Here is a 17,348-nt window from a genome sequence, read left to right as displayed (position 1 = left end):
GGTTAATATACCTAGGCCTGGCTTATATAGCCTAAACATTTACAAGGTTTTCGGTCATAGATTGTCCAGATAGTAAGATCCTGCGTCACTTGGATAGAGAACTGATAAAATAGTGTCACTTAGGAAGTCAAAGAATAATCGGTCTTACTTGAAAAGCGCTTCGGGCATTCTAGAATATGCCAGCAGCAAAAACTACCCCACATTAACATGGGAGTACATTATATTTAAAAGTATTTTACAAGTATTGCTGCTTAGATTTCTGCAGCATAGGACTGTGTGAAGAGCGAGAAGTAATTATAGATTTATTGTATATATACATTTTAAGAATATAACAGTACTGTACCAAGTAATTAGCCTAACTTTTTTCATTATCTAAAACTATTATGGGGTATCAAGCAAAATATATTTATAAGCCTAGTTGCGGAAGCACTTGGATACAGTATCCATCGGCAAAGCCAGCACATATGTATATAGAAATAACCAGCCTGAAGTTCCAAGGACCAGATTTAATTTCAGTTGAAATAAATAATTTTTCTTCCATTCATTGTGAAAAATTAACAGCGCACACTGTGTTTAGGCATTTTAAGTGATTTTTTTTTTTTTTTTTTTTTTTTTTTTGTTTTTTTTTTTTTTTTTTTTTGCCAAGGAATTGTAGACAGCCATGCTGAATTATGGGGGAACGAAATAGCCTTTGAAAAAACTCATGAAAAATGGGACCATATTGTGTGTATATGTGTAGTTACGTGTAATTGACATCAAGTTTTTATATGTTGTAAACCTGGGATTAGAAACAATGTTATTTTCATGATAAAAATAAATTTTTGAACATACTCACCTGTAGTTATATATATAAGCTTACGTCCCATGAACGTCACGGCAGGAATTTCAAAAAACTCGCGGCAAAATCGCCGATTGGGTAGTCAGGTGCACCACCTGTGCGCCCTCTACCAGGTACGTAGCACCATACCAACTATTCCTCAGATCTTCCATGCCCTATAGTTTCTAGAGGGGAGGAGGGTGGGAATTTAATATTATATAGGGAACTACCAGGTGAGTATGTTCAAAAATTTCATTTTGTTTTATCATGAAAATAAACATTTTCAAACATCTAACTCACCTGGTAGTTATATATATAGCTGATTAAACACCTTTGGTGGAGGGTCAGAACAGCTATCATCGTTGGAATCGACATAAGTGTTAATAAAAACAAACTTACGGGTTCGTACCTGTTAGGAAGCTGACTTTAATGATATCCTGTCTCATTGTGTCTGCTTTCCCTTATGAGGTCCAGCGATCCACCAGGGGGCTGAAGACCTCTTGGAGACTGTAAACGGTCAAACCTCTATGTGACTAGACTCCCTACAATACTCTTGTTCCGGGCACTACTAAGGAACAAGTTGATCACCCTGACTAAAGATCAATGATTGTGGAAGACTGCATCCAGTCTCCACAAACAACCATAACTTTTCAATAGTTCCAAAGAGAAGGGAAAAAGAGTATTGGATTATGGGTTTTAAGGGTAGACCCTTTCCCACTACTGAAAGAAGCTGCTACAAACGGACCCAGTGTGTAGCAGTCTTCATACAAAGTTTGCACTTGCGTAAGATAGGTGCGACGCAAAAAAAACTGACTTGGCTCTCCAGAATGTTTGCGTCCAGGATTATTCTGAAGAGATCTATTTTGTTTAAATGCTACCGAGGTTGCTACAGCTCTAACCTCGTGAGTCTTAACTTTAAGCAGCTTCATATCTGCTTCAGTACATGCTGAATGCGCTTCCCTAATTAATTGCCTTATAAAAAAGGATAGCGCATTCTTCGACATTTGCAGAGAGGGTTTGGTTTCTTGACCGAACACCAAAGCCCTTCTGAAGTGCCACGTATTGTCTCGTTCTCATCCAAGTAAGCCTCAGAGACCTTACCGGACAAAGAACTCTCTCTACTTCCTCACCCGTGAGATCCGAGAGGTTCGGAATTTTCGAATGACTTGGGCCAGGTTGAGAGGGGCGTTCGTTTTTGGCTAGGAATCCCAACTGTAGCGAAGCAGATGGCTTTGCCCTGTTCTGAAAACCTACAGTTTTGCTGAAGGCATGGATTTCGCTGACCCTCTTTGCTGTTGCTAGGCAATAATCAGGAAGAGAGGTTTCATGGTGAGGTCCTTAAGGGATGTTTCCTGTAAAGGGTTCGAAACCTGTCAACTCATGAGAAAACTTGAGGACTACATCCAAATTCCAAGATGTTGAGGATTGTATTCTTTCCTTAGTTGTCTCGAAGGATCTAAGAAGATCTTGTAGATCCTTATTATCAGATAGATTTAAGGTTTCTATGCCTGAAGACAGCTGCTAGCATGCTCCTATAACCCTTGATAGTAGAAGCAGAAAAGTTAACGTCTCTTCTTGAGGTATAGCAGAAAAATCTGCTATCTGAGTCACAGAGGTACTGGAAGAGGAAATAGAGTTGTCCTGCACCATCCTCTAAAAGTCTCCCACTTCGATGGAATATACCTTAATGGTTGAAGACCTCCTTGCTCTTGCAATTGCACTCGCTGCTCCCTCGAAAATCCTCTAGCTCTTGTGAGTTTTTCGATAGTCTGAAGGCAGTTAGCTGAAGAGCTTGGAGGTTTTTGGGTGATACCTTTCCAAGTGGGGCTGTTTGAGTAGATCTACTCTTAACGGAAGGCTTCTTGGGGTGTCCACCATCCATTCCAGTACCTCTGTGAATGAACCATTCTCTTGTCGGCCAGAAGGGTTGCCACTAGAGTCATCCTGGTTCCTTCGTGAGCCACAAACTTTTGTAAAAACACTCTGTGTACCACTTTGAATGGGGGGGGGAAAGGCGTTACACGTCTAGATGTGTCCAATTCAGAAGGAACGCATCTATGTGGATTGCTTCGGGGTCTGGGACTGGAGACAGTAAGTCTCCATCCGTCTTGTCTGCGCGTGTTGCAAAGAGATCTATGCAAGGGCGCCCCCGAGATTCGCCATAGACTCTTGCAAACTTCCTGATGGAGAGTCCATTCTGTTGTCAAGACTTGATGTTTTCTGCTCAGGATGGTCTGCTCTCACATTCTTTTCTCCCTGAATGAAGCGTGTTACCAGAATCACGTTTTTCCTTTTTGTCCAGAGGAGCAGTTCTCTTGCTGCTCTGTATAGAGAAGGACTGAGTGAGTCCCGCCTGTTTGCTGATGTAGGCCAACGCCGTTGTGTTCGTCGGAGTTGACCTGTACCACTTTGTTCCGGACTACGCTCTCTAATTCCTTGAGAGCTAGGAAAACTGCAGTCAATTCTTTCAGATTGATGTGGAACTTTACTTGCTCCTTGTTCCAGAAGCCCGAGACTTCTAACTTCCCCAGTGTTTGCTCCCCAGCCACGAGTCCGAGGAAGGCGTCGGAAAACAACACTAGGTCTGGGTTCCTCTGCTCTAGGGAGAGGCCTTCCTGGAGCTTGACGGGATCGTTCCACCACTGTAGATAGTGATTTCAGTCGTTCGAAACAGGAAATACACATTGACTCTAGTGTCTTCTTCTTGTCCCAATGCTGATTTAGATGAAACTGCAGAGGGCGTAGGTTCAGTCTTCCAAGGAGACAAACTGTTCTAGCGAGGAAAAGGTCCCCAGCAGACTCATCCATTCCCTCGCAGAGCACTTCTGTTTCTTTAGGAAGTTTCTTATTTTCTCTAAAAGCTTGTTACGTTCTCAATGTGGACGGAAAAGGAAAAGCCCGAAAAAACCTGACTCTGAATCCATCATCCCCAAGTACAAGATTTCCTGGGTGGGATGGGAAATTTCAGATTGATGTTCTGGTGGTTTATCAGAAGCCTAGGTCTTCTGATGAATAATCGAAATTGTTTCTGAAGATTCTCCAGACAGTTGGCGTAGGAATGGGGCTGCTGAGGAGCCAATCGTCCAGATACAATGAGGCTCTGATGCGTTTCTTGTGTAGCATTGCTGCTACGTTGCTCATAAGTTTTGTGAAAATTTGAGGTGCGGTATTTTAGATTTAGGACCGAAACAAAGAGCTCGGAATTGAAATGTTTTCTGTCTTGTAAACAAATCTTTAGGTACTTTCTGGAGTTTGGGTGGATCGGGACGTGAAAATAAGCATCCTGGAGATCCAACGAAAACATTCCAGTCGTCTCGTCTGACTGCAGCAAGAACTGATTTCGTTGTCTCCATAGTGAATTTGTTTTCTTCACGAAAAAATTCAGGGAACTCACGTCAAAATCTGGTTTTTCTGCTAAGGGGGGTTTTTTCCAGAAAGGGATCTTGTATCCTTCTTTGAGAAGCTGAATAGACCAAGGATCTGCTCCCTTTTTTCTCCATGGTTTTGCCAGAAATTTTTGAGTCTGGCTCCTACCACTGTCTGAAGACGAACTTTGTCAGACTTTATTACTTCCTCCTCTGAAGCCTCCTTTCTTGGAGTTTTTGTAATAGGTCTTGCATTCCCTCTCCTGAGGGATCTACCTCGAAAGGGCCGAGAACTACGTGGTAGAGGAGTGGTTTCTTTAAGTTTCTGTCCTGCAAAAACTTGAACGGAACAACTCTCCTTGCTGCTTTAGTTCATCAGATCTTGTGTCGCTTTTTGAGTCAGAGCTGAGGATACTTCTTTTACCAAACTATGCGGAAAAAGATGAGTCGAAAAGGGGAGCGAAAAGCAGTTCCGCTCTCTGAGTGAGCAGTTACTCCACTCGAAAGAAAAGAACACAAAATTGGGGCCTTTTCTTCAAGATTCCAGCTGAGAAAAGGGCTGCTAGGCTCGTTCGACCCGTCTCGAAGCGCTTTGTCATGCATGACATAAGGTGAAGGCGGAGTTCTTCCGTTTTGGTAGACTTCAAGTTTTCAATTTTCTTTCCCAACGAACCAGAGTCCAGTCTAGGAAGTTCAAAGAACTTCGAAGGCTCTAAAAATCCTTGAGGAGGTGGTCCATTTTCAGAGGAAGACCAAAACACTTTCGTCTTCCCCATGGCCGTCCCACCGACGAGAAGAGTCCCAACAAGACTAGAGAAGTCCCCATGGGAAGAAGGCTGGAACTCCCAAAACCTAGGACTTCTCCAAGTGTCGTACCAGATGCTGGATCAGGAAGCTAATCTGGCCGGAGGAAATGAGAAAGTGTTTTTCCCTGGTCTTTCTTAGAGTCCATCCATTCCTTCATTAATTTCAAGGCTCTTTCGAAGAGCGCGATAATACCATCTTCGTAAAGTCGGATTCTTTAGAAGCCTTCCCTAAAGTGAACTCTGAAGGTGGAGAACGATGGGCAGCTGGCACAAAACTTTCTGGAAAAAGTTCGCAAAAACTTTCATAAGCCTTTTTTTTAAGATCTGCTGAAGGTTGTAGATCTGTTTGATATTCTTCCTCGGAAACGACTTGCATCTGATCAAAAGGAGAATGGGGGAATGGGGGATCTTCATTCCTTTCTTCTGATTGAGACACAACTGATGTAGCGATGTCAGTTGCGTTTGTGCATCCTGCGGTCCGTCAGTTTCTTGATGCCTGGAGTCTCGGCATCCTGTCTCTATGACGATTTTCGGTTGGCCTGGCGTTCTTGCTTCAAGACGTTTTTGCGTCCTGGCGTCTTGCTTCAAGACGTTTTTTCGTCTTGCGTCTTGCTTCAAGACGTTTTTACGTCCTGGCGTCTTGCTTCAAGACGTTTTTCGTCCTGGTGTCTTCCTTCAAGACTTCTTTTCGTCCTGGCGTCTTGCTTCAAGACGCATTATCAACGTCCTGCTGTCTTGCTTCAAGATGTTTTCATCCTGGAGTCTTGTTTCAAGACGTTTTTCGTCCTGTCGTCGTGCTTTAAACGTTTTTCGTCCTGGCGTTTAACAGTAAGAGTAGCAGGTTGATATGACTGCATAAGAGAGGAGAGGTTTGGTTTTTCTGCTTAAAATCTTGCAGTACGGAAAACTGTGGAGCTTTCTTGCTGCTGGGAACAGACTAGAGAAAGTTGCAAAGTCAATCTCTCTCTCTTCATTCTGTTCGTCTTGAGATGAAAGGCCTGGAAGAACGCCAATCCGAAGGAGGAGCAGGAGCATGCACTGAAGGCATCCAATCGTCCGATGCTTCCTTTACTCCTACCAAAGACGACGGCCGCCTGTGCGGTATCTTACGTCTTATATTGGTAGGAGAGCAAACATCGGAGACGAAATGGAATGCGAACAGGAGTTGTAGCACGCACCGAAAGTCTCCCTTCGTCCGATCCTTCCTTACTTCCTGCCAAAGACGACGGCCGCTTGTTGCGACATCATGCGTCTTGATTTGGCAGGAGAGCAAAGCATCGGAATCGAAAGAGAAACGATCCGGAGTTGCAGTTTTGCACCGAAGGTTTCCCCCTTTCCAATATTTCCCCTTGCCTCCTACCAAAGACGATGGTCGCCTGTGCGACGTCTTACGTCTTAATTTGGTAGGAGAGCAAATATCGGAACCTGAAGGGAAGCGCTCGGGCTGCTCCAATGACTACATCCTGGACGCTCTTGAACGTATATCGTCCTGGCGTCAGTATCAAGACGCTCGGCGTCCTCCGGGATTTCCTTTTAATGGGTCTGGATTTAGAAGTCTGACGCCAGCCCCGTCTGGGTACTGCGTCGTCAGAAGACGAAGAAAACACTTTAACCTCGCCTTCCTAATAGCGAGGGTGAGCGTCCTGGGGATCGTCTACAGGTACGCTCGAGGGGACGACCGCTCGGGATGCTAAAACCTCTCGCCTCCCTTCGTCGGTCGACTTCCTTCTCACAGGGGTTGGTGAGCTTGGAAGAGGTCTAGGACTAGGAGCACGACAAGTCCGAGCGGCGCACCCTCCACTGCACTTGCACTAATTTCACTATTCACTTTAATATCTCTCATATTAGACCATAATTTATCCCTGTCTTGTGCCAGGGATTCTACCCGTTGACCAAGGGCTTGAATGGCCGTCATCATGTCCTGTAATGATGGATCTTTTTACCTGTTTCTGAAACTGGATTTGGTAATGATACAACAGGAGGAGGATCAATAGGATTATCGAGGGATAGAGAACTATCTATTCCTTGACTGTCTATGAGGAGCGAGACAAGGTCTTCTTCGCTCTCCTTATCCTATCCTTCTCTAATTTACGCACATAGCGGTAATATTCAATCCATTCAGTCTCAGGCAAGCCCACACATTCATCACATCTATCACCTATCTCACAAACTTTTCCTCTGCATTTACTACAAAATAGAATGAGGATCTAAAGAGGATTTAGCAAGTCTAGTCTTGCAACCTTTCACACACATTCTCAAACTTGAAGCAGAATCAGACATGATGAGAAATCAAAAAGAGAGATCAAAAACAAGCAAAGGTCAAAACCAACAATATCGAAACGAAACTCAAATCCAATCAAGCGAAAAGCCAAAGCCAAAGTGTACTTCACCAAATAATACTGCAAAAGACACGGCTATAACGAGCGAAGTTCCAACGATGTCACCGTAGCGGCGGCAGGGAAGATCTGAGGAATAGTTGGTATGGTGCTACGTACCTGGTAGAGGGCGCACAGGTGGTGCACCTGACTACCCAATCGGCGATTGCCCGCGAGTTTTGAAATTCTGCCGTGACGTCAGGACGTAAGCTAAGCTATATAATAAACTACCAGGTGAGTTAGATGTTTGAAAATGAAATGTTGTGAAGAGGTTTAAAGTTATACTTAAGCATGCTTGCCAGTGCTGAAGGAACTATGTGAGATTGGAGTTTTAAGGTCTAGAGGAAATGTATAAAGTTTAAGGAATGAGAAATCTTCAGCCTTTTAGATATATAATAACAGGTGTGATAAGTCAGCACATGAAGGTATTTGATAAAGTCATATAGAAGTTTTAAGGCAGTGGCATAGCCTAACCTATCATGGGACTGTTTAGTCCAAAATCAAGAAGGCACCATAGTAGCCTAACCTAACAAAAGAATTTGATTGTCATACATGTTCTTGGGGATCTTGCATTCAGGTATTCATACGATACTTGCACCTTGAAAATCTTTTGTATGTCTTAGAATTTTTTGTGATCCATTTTCATTTGCCCATTCTTTTCATATCATTTAAAGTTAAATGAGTATCTTGCAGTTTGTTTATTGTTTATTTCCATTGTCATAACTTTTAATGGAATTATGTAAAATATTCTTACAGAAGCTCTGTAGAACACTTACGTTGTTCTGCCAGATCACAAATGTTAATGAATGGTTTCTCCATTATGCCTTTGCTTTTCCATTATGAACAGTAAAAGACACTGTTCTTAAATAATTTCAAGTGCATCATTCTTTTTTTTTTTTTTCTTCTTTTTTTTTTTGTTTTGCTCCAAATAAGTTGAAAACTTAAATTTTAAATAAATGGCTTATAATGACAGCAAAACCCACGCATTTCAAAATAAAAAAAAAATAGAAATTTACAGCAGTGACAAAAACTAAGTATTGCTCTCTAACACTCAAATGCGAGTAAGCCCAAAAACCAACCAAGATAGGTGTCAAATAATTGAGTGAACATTTTTTTTTTTCTTGGAATTTATTTGGAAGTTAAACATTCAGTTCCCTGGCCAATTTGGGGGGTGGGGATGTGTAACCGCAACCCCAACCCCCCAAGAATGGCTGGCAATTCCAAAATCCTCAATACTTTATTTAAAACTCTCTAAGATCGCTTTAAAAATCTACCATCATTTTTATTTTGATTTGATTTGTTTGCGCACCCAAAAACCCCTCTAAAAAAATTATCATACCTGAGTCATTTTAATCAGTAGATTTATCACAAAAAGTTGCATTTGTTGTCATAAAAACCAATAGAAATTTGTTCATGAAAACCTTACCCTGTCAGATTACGTATATATAGCTGTATTTTCTGAATGTCCGACAGAATTTAAAAAACTTCCGACCACCACGCACGTTGGTCGGCCAGGTGGTTACGTTACCCAATTCCCTCGCCGCTGGGAGGTGGCGGGTTATCAGGAACCATTCCCCATTTTCTATTCATAATATTTTCTGTCGCCGGTGCTGAAAAGAAAACACTGTTTTTTTCAGTACCTCAGTCTTAGGATTTTGGAAACTTCATTGCCGCTAAAGTATCCTAATTGTCTTTTTGAATTTTATTTACCGTTGGATTTGTGGTCTAGGCCCTACGCTATCTTAAATTGATTTGAATTTGATTCATTTTTGCATAAGATATCTGAATCTAGTTAGGCTAGTTTCAGAGGTGTTGTCTGCAAAGATAGGGTGTGGCTACCGAAAGCTTTGGTAGATCCGCACTTGGTATGCACGAGGGGTTTGGGTCTTGCTTCTTTGTTGAGATTTGTCATGTAAGGAGTGTGAGACTTTGTCTATTCCGTAAGGAAGACGTATGATTCGTATGTACGCATTAAACTCAGTAAACCATGTCTAATTCCGTAGAAAAAAGTAATGATTCGTATGTACGCAATTAATCAGTAAACATGTCTAATTCGTAAGGAAAAAGTATGATTCGTATGTACGCCAATTAATCAGTAAACAAAAGGTCAGGGTAGTGAACCTGCTAACCTTCCTGTAGACTTTATTTTGGCCTAACCCTATAGTATGGCCTACGGGTTATGAATATGTCTGCGAGAGGTGATCGCTCTCCTTCATTGTTGTGAAAGAGTGCTACTTCTGTTATTGTTACTCCTAACCCTGTAATGTTGCCTTCGGGCCCTAAAACAGTGTCTGTAGAGGTTATTGCCCTTTTCTCTTATACTCTTTCGATTCGTAACTTAGAATCGAAAGTGCTTGCTTTAGAGAGCAATAGTTGAAGCGTGGCCTAAGTGCAGTGATAGTGCCCATTGTGTAGTGGAGGGTGCGTCAGATCGGCCTTTATAAACCGCCTCTAGGTCTAGACCTCTGTCGGACTCCCAGGACCACAGGGAGAGGGCATGTCGAAAAGCCGAAGGAGGGTTACGAGGAACCCCCACCGATCTGGCGTGCCTTCGGCAGTTTCTGATGAAAATCCCCAGACTGCCAAAGTTCGTGCACGTGCACGAATCCTGAAGGATTGCTTCTCGTCCTCCGAGGCGTCCTCCCCGCGCAAGGGTTGGAGCTCTCGGAAGGACTCGCGCCCTCTAAGAAGCTTTAGAGAAGAGGACGCTTCACGTCCTCTCTCTCGTCAGGAGGGAACGTCAGATCCGCCCCATAACGCCTCTAGGCCTGGACCTCTGTCGGACTCCCAGGACTAGGGAGAGGGCATGTCGAAAGCCGAAGGAGGGTTACGGGGAACCCACATCGATCTGGCGTCCCTTCGGTAGGACCTGTTGACGTTTCCCAGGCTGCGGAAGATCGTGCACGTGCACGAATCTCGAAGGACTCGCGCCCTCTTAAATAGAAGCTTATAGAAGAGGACGCTTCACGTCCCCTCACTCTCTCGTTATGCGTTTCAGTGAGAAGTAAGAAGGCGAACGTCGCCTGATTCACGTGTAGTCTTTCCACCGAGAAATATGAAAAAGAAGGCAGTTTCTCTCGCTTGTTTTGACGTCTGTCAGGAGCGTGACGCTTTTCTGCACGCTTCTTTTGACGCTCGGCTTGAACGGGACGCTCGGATGGACGCCAGGCGCGCGCCAGTGGACGCCGAGCGTCCTCGCCAGTGGACGGCCGCGCGCGCCAGGACGCCGAGCGTCCTCGCAAATGGACGCCGAGCGCGCGCCAGCGCACACCAGGTTTGTCTCCTGGCTGAACGTTTCTGTTGAACTCTTCAGACTTCAAGCTCTTGTTTAAGATTTGAGCCTCAAGAATGTGAAGTAAGCAGTGCTTCGGAGGAAGCTTAAAGTGAACAGACAACTTCGTCTTCGAAACCCAGCAAGACCTCGGGTTTCGTGAATTCAAGAGGTCTCTGTCAATATTATATTGCTTTTCGCAAAGGTGGATGGAGTTAAGGAAAGCTCAAGGGAAGATCTCGTTTTCTCTACCGCAGTCAAGACTTTGCGATAAGGCAGTTACGGGTTATGTAAAGGCTCGACGTCTCGGCGACGTTCAGTAGATTCTTGCAAAGGCATTCATCAAAAGGACGCTCTTCAGGAAAGCGCAAGACAGGACTTCCTTTGCCACCTTTGCCATACTGCCAATAAATTTTAAGCTTTAGCAGGCATTAGTTGTGATACGGGAGAGGAAGCTGGTTGGAGAGTTTTCTTCCTCTTCCCAGGATATTTTGCAAGCTTTTTAGCCCATCTGAAAGGGTTTTTCAGATGATAGATTTTGTTAGTTTCTAGTCGGGACTACGCTGCCGAATTGAACATCGTCGTTCTACCTGCTGTAAGCCCTGTCTCTTAACAGGATTCTTGCCCCTTTCTCGTTTGAGACGGGAATCGGAAAAATAAAATGCTCGACTTCCTGGATTACGTTTTGTCAATTCAGTGACTTTCCCCCATTGACAATATTCTATCGTTTTGTCAAGTAAGTGGGTATCCCCTCATTGACAAAATATCTCTTTGTCCCGTAAATGGGTTAGTTCTCATTGACAAACATCTCTTTAACTTGATATTACGTAAGCGAATAAGCTCTTATTGACAAGATTCGGAAGAGCTCTCATTCGTCATTCGCAGACTCGTACAAGAAATAGACTTGTAGACTACGTCAATGAACGCTTAGGTCCAATAACATAAGAAGCTTGAGCTGTCTGCTTCGATTCTCTAAGTTTTGTTCATGAAACTTGCCTGCCAGATATGTATGTAGCTGTATTTCCGAATTCAGCTATATATATGTCTGCCAGGTAAGTATGAACAAACTTTATTGTGATATAATAAAATATTTTGCCTTGCGTTATTTTACTACTGGTTGGTTCAAGTCATACACGCTTGCTGTAGTTACCTCTTCGGATGGCAACCGAGAGGTCTATTGTCTATTATTTTAAGGACATTAATAGTTACTCCATGCAGCTTCCAGGAGTTTCCGATTTATCTTTTACCGTTGTATAAGGTGTTCTGACGACACAAACGCATCTATATTTAGCGTTTTCTGTTTCGCTTAAATATACCAGACTTGAGAGTCTCTTTTTGCTAAAAAAATAACGGACCTATTTCTTCGTAGAATAGGGTAGCTGGCAACCAGACATAAAGTTAAGAGACTACGTTCGTAAGCTGCTGGCTGCTGCTGTGTCTGACTGTCCAACTCCAAGTACCAACCGAGCCAGTAACAGATCGTGCGCTGTCATGCTCTGTAGGTTACGTCTCTCTCTCCTGTGGGATTGACTGACTAACCGTATTCTCTGTGCTGGCGGTTACGTCTCTGGCGGGATTTGACTGACTAACTGTATCTCTGTCCAATAACACGGACTTTAGCCTAGATTGAGGGGATTTCTTACGTGAATGAATAAACGTTGCATTCGTTTGCCTTACTATGTTCAACAGAGTTATCTCAATCCTTTCGGTGCTCGTTACCGCACGGTATAGAACTACGAGTCTACCGCAACATTGCACGTTTTTATGCTCTCCTGCTTAGGCAAAGCGCAGCCTTATAGGGAAGTAAGCATACTCGGGGAGGGAATGGATGAGCTTGCTGGGGACCATTTCCTTCCTGAAGAAGTTTGTTTCCCCGAATAGACTGCAATTCAGACCACAGTTTTTTCCTACCGGGAAACTGAAATATTATTCAAGATCTAGGAATTATTCTGAACATCTCTCAGTGCGTCATGATAGAAAGAAGGTGCCGGACATCTGGATAGTGTTTCAGATGTCCTGGATCTTAATCTGAAAGAAGTAAATGCAATTCGGTCGTCCCTCCAGTCCTCGAAACGAGTTTTTGGAACCAGTGGTCCACATCAACTCTGATATTCCACAGCTCTCTCATATCTTAAGAAGTATCTTCTCTCGGTCCCTGCTCGAGTTTACGAGAGAAAGAGCCTATTATAACAACAGGCGTAGAATGTAACGATCCTCTAGAGGTTCGTTACAGGATTGCAAAAGTCCGTACGAATCGTCTCGATCGACGGCAGCAACTTTTGACTTCCGAGTGGAATCTTTCTTTAGAAGTATGTTGAGAGTTGTGGAGATTTAGGGACGCCCTTTCTTCATTCTTCTCTTCGATATGTTGAGGACGAAGAGGCTTCTTCTTCTCTGCTCCCTTTTTCTCGATCCGGGATCGGTACCATTAAACGCCATCCTATGATATTGAACGGGGATGGATGTTTAGTCTCTTTCCCCCTTTTTCAATCGCTTAGGAAATGTAATGAGGATTTATGACGTCACAGGGAGCGACAATGACACGCTGATCGCCCCATGTTGGCCTCAGGATCCTGGATTCACAGAGGCCACATCCTTCCTAGTTCACTTTCCAAGGACCTTTTCCGAGAGAGTCGGTCTACTCTAACTCGAAAGGTACCTATAACCTCTCCGCTCTGAGTCTGACAACGTTCAGACTATCGAGATGTTGACAGGAATAAGATTACCGTTTCTTCCATTTCCGTCTGAAGAATGGGATAAGCTGGCAGTCACAACTATTAAAGAATACGCAAATATGTTGTTGACGGCTTTTGGGCTCAGAGATTTGCGTCTGTCAAACAACAAGGCCCTTCACGATCTTTGAGTTCTGTGGAATCTCGTAACTCGCTCACCATCTACTTTTTGTCTCACCTGTTTTCTCGGAGTCAGACACTCGTGCGAGATCAGGCGACATAGTAGTAGCCCTGAGTTTCTTGTTGACGAAGTCGGTTGCGTTTATACACCCCCGATGATCGTGGTAAACATGAGACCAGGTTGGACTGTCAGGCATTCTTCCTTCGGGACTGAATCGCCTTTTTGCTCCTTGCTCCTTTCTCCTGGCACCAGAAGCTCGAGTCAGGAGTTGATTCGCTGACGACGTTGGGTTGCGTTGATACACCCCCCAAGGTTTGCTTAGATTGAATCGCCCAGGCAGGGTCCAGACCACTCATCCTTCAGCGAAGAATAGTGCCTTATGGTCTTCAGGGTACAGCCTTGCTGTCCTTGATTCGTCTGACTGGTCAACTGGGTCGGTCACCTGACTTTAGTACAGACGGACTGATGGGCATGTCCAGCAAATTTGGTTCCAAAGATCGAAGCTTTCAATATGGAACTTAGACGTAGTCTGTAAGTTCTTGATGTCCAAAGCATTCGAACCTCTCCTACCTGTTAACTTCTTGCATGTGATCAGGAAGGCTTCTTCTAACCACCCTAGATACGACAAAGAGGGTTAGTGAGATTTTAAGCCATCGTCACAAGTTTGGCTTAGAGAACACAAGGCGGTGTGCTCTCTAAGCCTTTCGTTGTGGCCTAAGAATGGAAACCCGTTTTGTCCTTGGGCCAGGAGCTTGGAAGCAAGGTTGGCACAAGTTAGTGGGCAGGATCCAGAGAGAGTCCTGTGCCCTGTCAGGTCTCTCAAGTTTTATCTACATAAAACTCAAGAAAGTCGAAGTCATTCGGGCAATCTGCAGTGTTCCGAAAAAGGACCAGAAAACTTGCCCATATCGAAGAACACCCTGGCTTTAGTGTTAAGGAGTTCTTTCAAAAATGCTCCTTCATTGTGTTTGCACAAAGATTTGAAATCTTTTTATCTGAATGTTCACGAGGTGAGGGCGCGGCCTCGGAAGCATTTCAACGGAGCATGGCACTCAGCAACATCCTGAGTGCCATGTTTTTAGCGAAGCAACTCTGTGTTCACTTCACACTCCCTGCGAGATGTGAAGATGGCATATGAGATCTGCTGCTCGCTAGGGCCATACGTGTCTGCAGACACAATCTTGGGGGCAAGAAGTACCACTCATCCTATCCTGTAGAAAATGGTTAGGAAGAGCTCTTAATTTAGTTGTTGAGTCGCCGACAACGGCGACTTCTTAACTCTTAAGCCTTAGTTAACACACCTTAACTTTTTGGCTAGGTTGGTCAGGTGGTGATATATATTTATATATATATATTTACTTTTACTTCTTAGCCCTCATGGTATGGGTCAATATGGGTTCTAGTCCCACATTGTGGTCACGCCCCCGTTGACAGATCATCTGGAGTGCACCAGCTTTATAGGTCTCTACCTCGCTGGCAACTCTAGTAAAGCAGAAGCAGACTTGGGTGACAGTAATCACGAAGTCGGCTATGCTAACAGGTGGAACCAAGATGTAAATCATCTGCATGCATTTGTTTCCCAAAATCCTTCTATTCTGTCCCTTCCCACCTCCAACGGTGGGATTCAGCTATATATATATCTGACAGGTAAGTTTCATGAACAAAATGATATTGTTATGATACAATAAAGTTTGTTCATACTTACCTGGCAGATATATATAATCAAGTACCCACCCACCTCCCCTCAGGGGACAGTGGAAATAAAAATTATGAATAGAAAATGGGAATGGTTCCTGATACCCGCCTCCCAGCGGCGGGAATGGGTACTAACCACCTGGCCGACCCACTGCGTGTGTCGGAAGTTTTTTAAATTCTGTCGGACTTCAGAAAATACAGCTATATATATATCTGCCAGGTAAGTATGAACAAACTTTATTGTATCATAACAATATCATATCTAAAGTAATGAGGAAATATTTCTTGGTGAAAAATACCGGGAATAGGAGAGTCTGCGAACTGCAAGACCACAAATACCAAGGGTTGACTGTACATGTACAATTATGGTTTTTAGAAAATGTACTCATTGAAATTTTGATTGTATATGTGGATTCTAGTTGTCAGAGAGAATTGTGGGTGTTATCAAGATCCTGAAAGTATGTATGAGTATACAAAATTCTACTTTGATTGCAGGTAATTACATAGAAGTGATTGAGACCCTTTCGGAAAAGTACTAATTTCTTTGGGTCATCTTTCAGAAGATATATTTTGAAAGAGAATTTCCTTTGATTTAATGTTATCACCCAAAAATTATTTATACTGTATTTGTTTTTGTAATTTTTGTGTATTATCTGTAAATTTTCTTCATGAATTTATCAAATAGTAATGAAGCTATCTTATTGCTGGAGGCAAGTGTAATACTATACGTATTTGAAGTTGTCTTGCCAGATATCTTAATTCTCAGCCTTTTTAGAATATTTCAATCTCTTATTTCAGAACAAGCAACTTCAGAGACTCTTGCATCAGAGGACTGGGGCCTTAATGTGGAAATCTGTGACCTCATTAATGAGTCTGAAGATGGCCCACGCGATGCAATTAAAGCAATCAGGAAACGGCTAACCAGTCAACCCAAGAACTATACCGTTGTCATGTATTCGTTAACGGTAATTCATGTTTTGTGTATTTTTCTCTTATTCTCACCCTAAAAGCTGCTACTAAATTTCAGGTGCTGTCTACCAAAATTGAAATTATCTTGTAGCTACTATGCATTCAAAATGCTCAAGTGCAACGTAATGTGAGTCCAGGTAGATTTAAAGGAAGCAATATGCACTTAGTCAACTTCTGGGTAGAAAGTAATCACTATTATGTCAGATCAGTTTTGCAGCATAGTTTTTTGCAGTTTGTAATTAAGTTCCTGAAAGGATATACCAAGATCCATCAGTTTTGTCAATGATTTCTGTACCAGTGTAACAAGGTCTCACTCCCTGAAGTTGTGACTAATGTCTGTGTACAGCAACTTTTTTCTCTACCCATGTAACAACCTGATCATACAGCATTAGGCAACATTTGCACGTTGTTTTTCTCACATTTTTTTTCTTTTACTAGCTTTTTCAAAGACTTACTAGAACAGTTAACATTATTTGCCCTTTTACTAAGCCAGTGCTAGTTTTCCCATTGATTTACTCTGCTTTCTATTGTGGGGTTATGTTTCTTTGGTTAGAGTCCTTATCAAGGTCCTCACAGTTTGCTTGGTTATGTTTGGTCATCCCTCATGGATTGTAAAGGTGTGACCTTTCCCGAGAAGTCTAATCACCCTCTCTTTGCTGGCCCTTAAAGACCATTCAGCTTTTTGATGACTTCTCTTCAGTTGAAGCCGTAGTCAGGATTGTTTTTTCACCTTCAGGTTTACTCTGTTGCTTTATGGCCACCTTTATACCCTGCCTCTCCCTGGATTCTTGTTCTCGTTAAGAATGTTATCCTTTTACTAGTGGATGTCATGAGGGAGATTGGAGATGGTGTTTCTTATGGTACTGATTTCATGGTAAACCTCTTCTTTATACCTGAGAGTACTCATCGTTGCCCTATACCATAAGAAAGAAGTTACGTTAAGGACATGGAAGAGGTTTTAGACCCTTTCAAATTATTATCTGCGGTACTGTACTGCTTATAGTTGAAGTACCATTAAGGGAAACAACCATTTATTTAGCCCTATTAATATCTAGAAAAACACTTCCTGTTCAGGGTGCTTGATTGGTACAGCCTTTATGGTAATGCATCTTCCATTATTCTGATGTTGTTACAGGAGATTAATGTGTTATGCAACTTTCTTAAAACTGGGCATTTCCCTGTTTCAGTGCATTTCAT

The 17,348-nt window shown here is 42.9% G+C and overlaps 2 protein-coding genes across 2 annotated transcripts in view; one reads left to right on the top strand and one right to left on the bottom strand.

Moving 5' to 3' along the window:
- LOC135195487 (target of Myb1 membrane trafficking protein-like) overlaps window positions 1–8,182 on the bottom strand; it is a 37,564-nt gene extending 29,382 nt beyond the window's left edge. Inside the window, exon 1 of the mRNA XM_064221699.1 lies at window positions 8,140–8,182. Coding sequence (XP_064077769.1) covers window positions 8,140–8,182 — 43 coding nt within the window. The remainder of the gene's footprint in view (window positions 1–8,139) is intronic.
- Window positions 1–17,348, top strand: part of LOC135195491 (TOM1-like protein 2) — a 94,032-nt gene that overhangs the window by 36,498 nt on the left and 40,186 nt on the right. Inside the window, 1 exon segment of the mRNA XM_064221706.1 lies at window positions 15,981–16,147. Coding sequence (XP_064077776.1) covers window positions 15,981–16,147 — 167 coding nt within the window.

The sequence above is a fragment of the Macrobrachium nipponense genome, chromosome 16 (assembly GCF_015104395.2).
Source record: "Macrobrachium nipponense isolate FS-2020 chromosome 16, ASM1510439v2, whole genome shotgun sequence".
NCBI classification, from domain to species: Eukaryota; Metazoa; Arthropoda; class Malacostraca; order Decapoda; family Palaemonidae; genus Macrobrachium; species Macrobrachium nipponense.
This window is presented reverse-complemented; position numbering and strand designations above follow the sequence as displayed.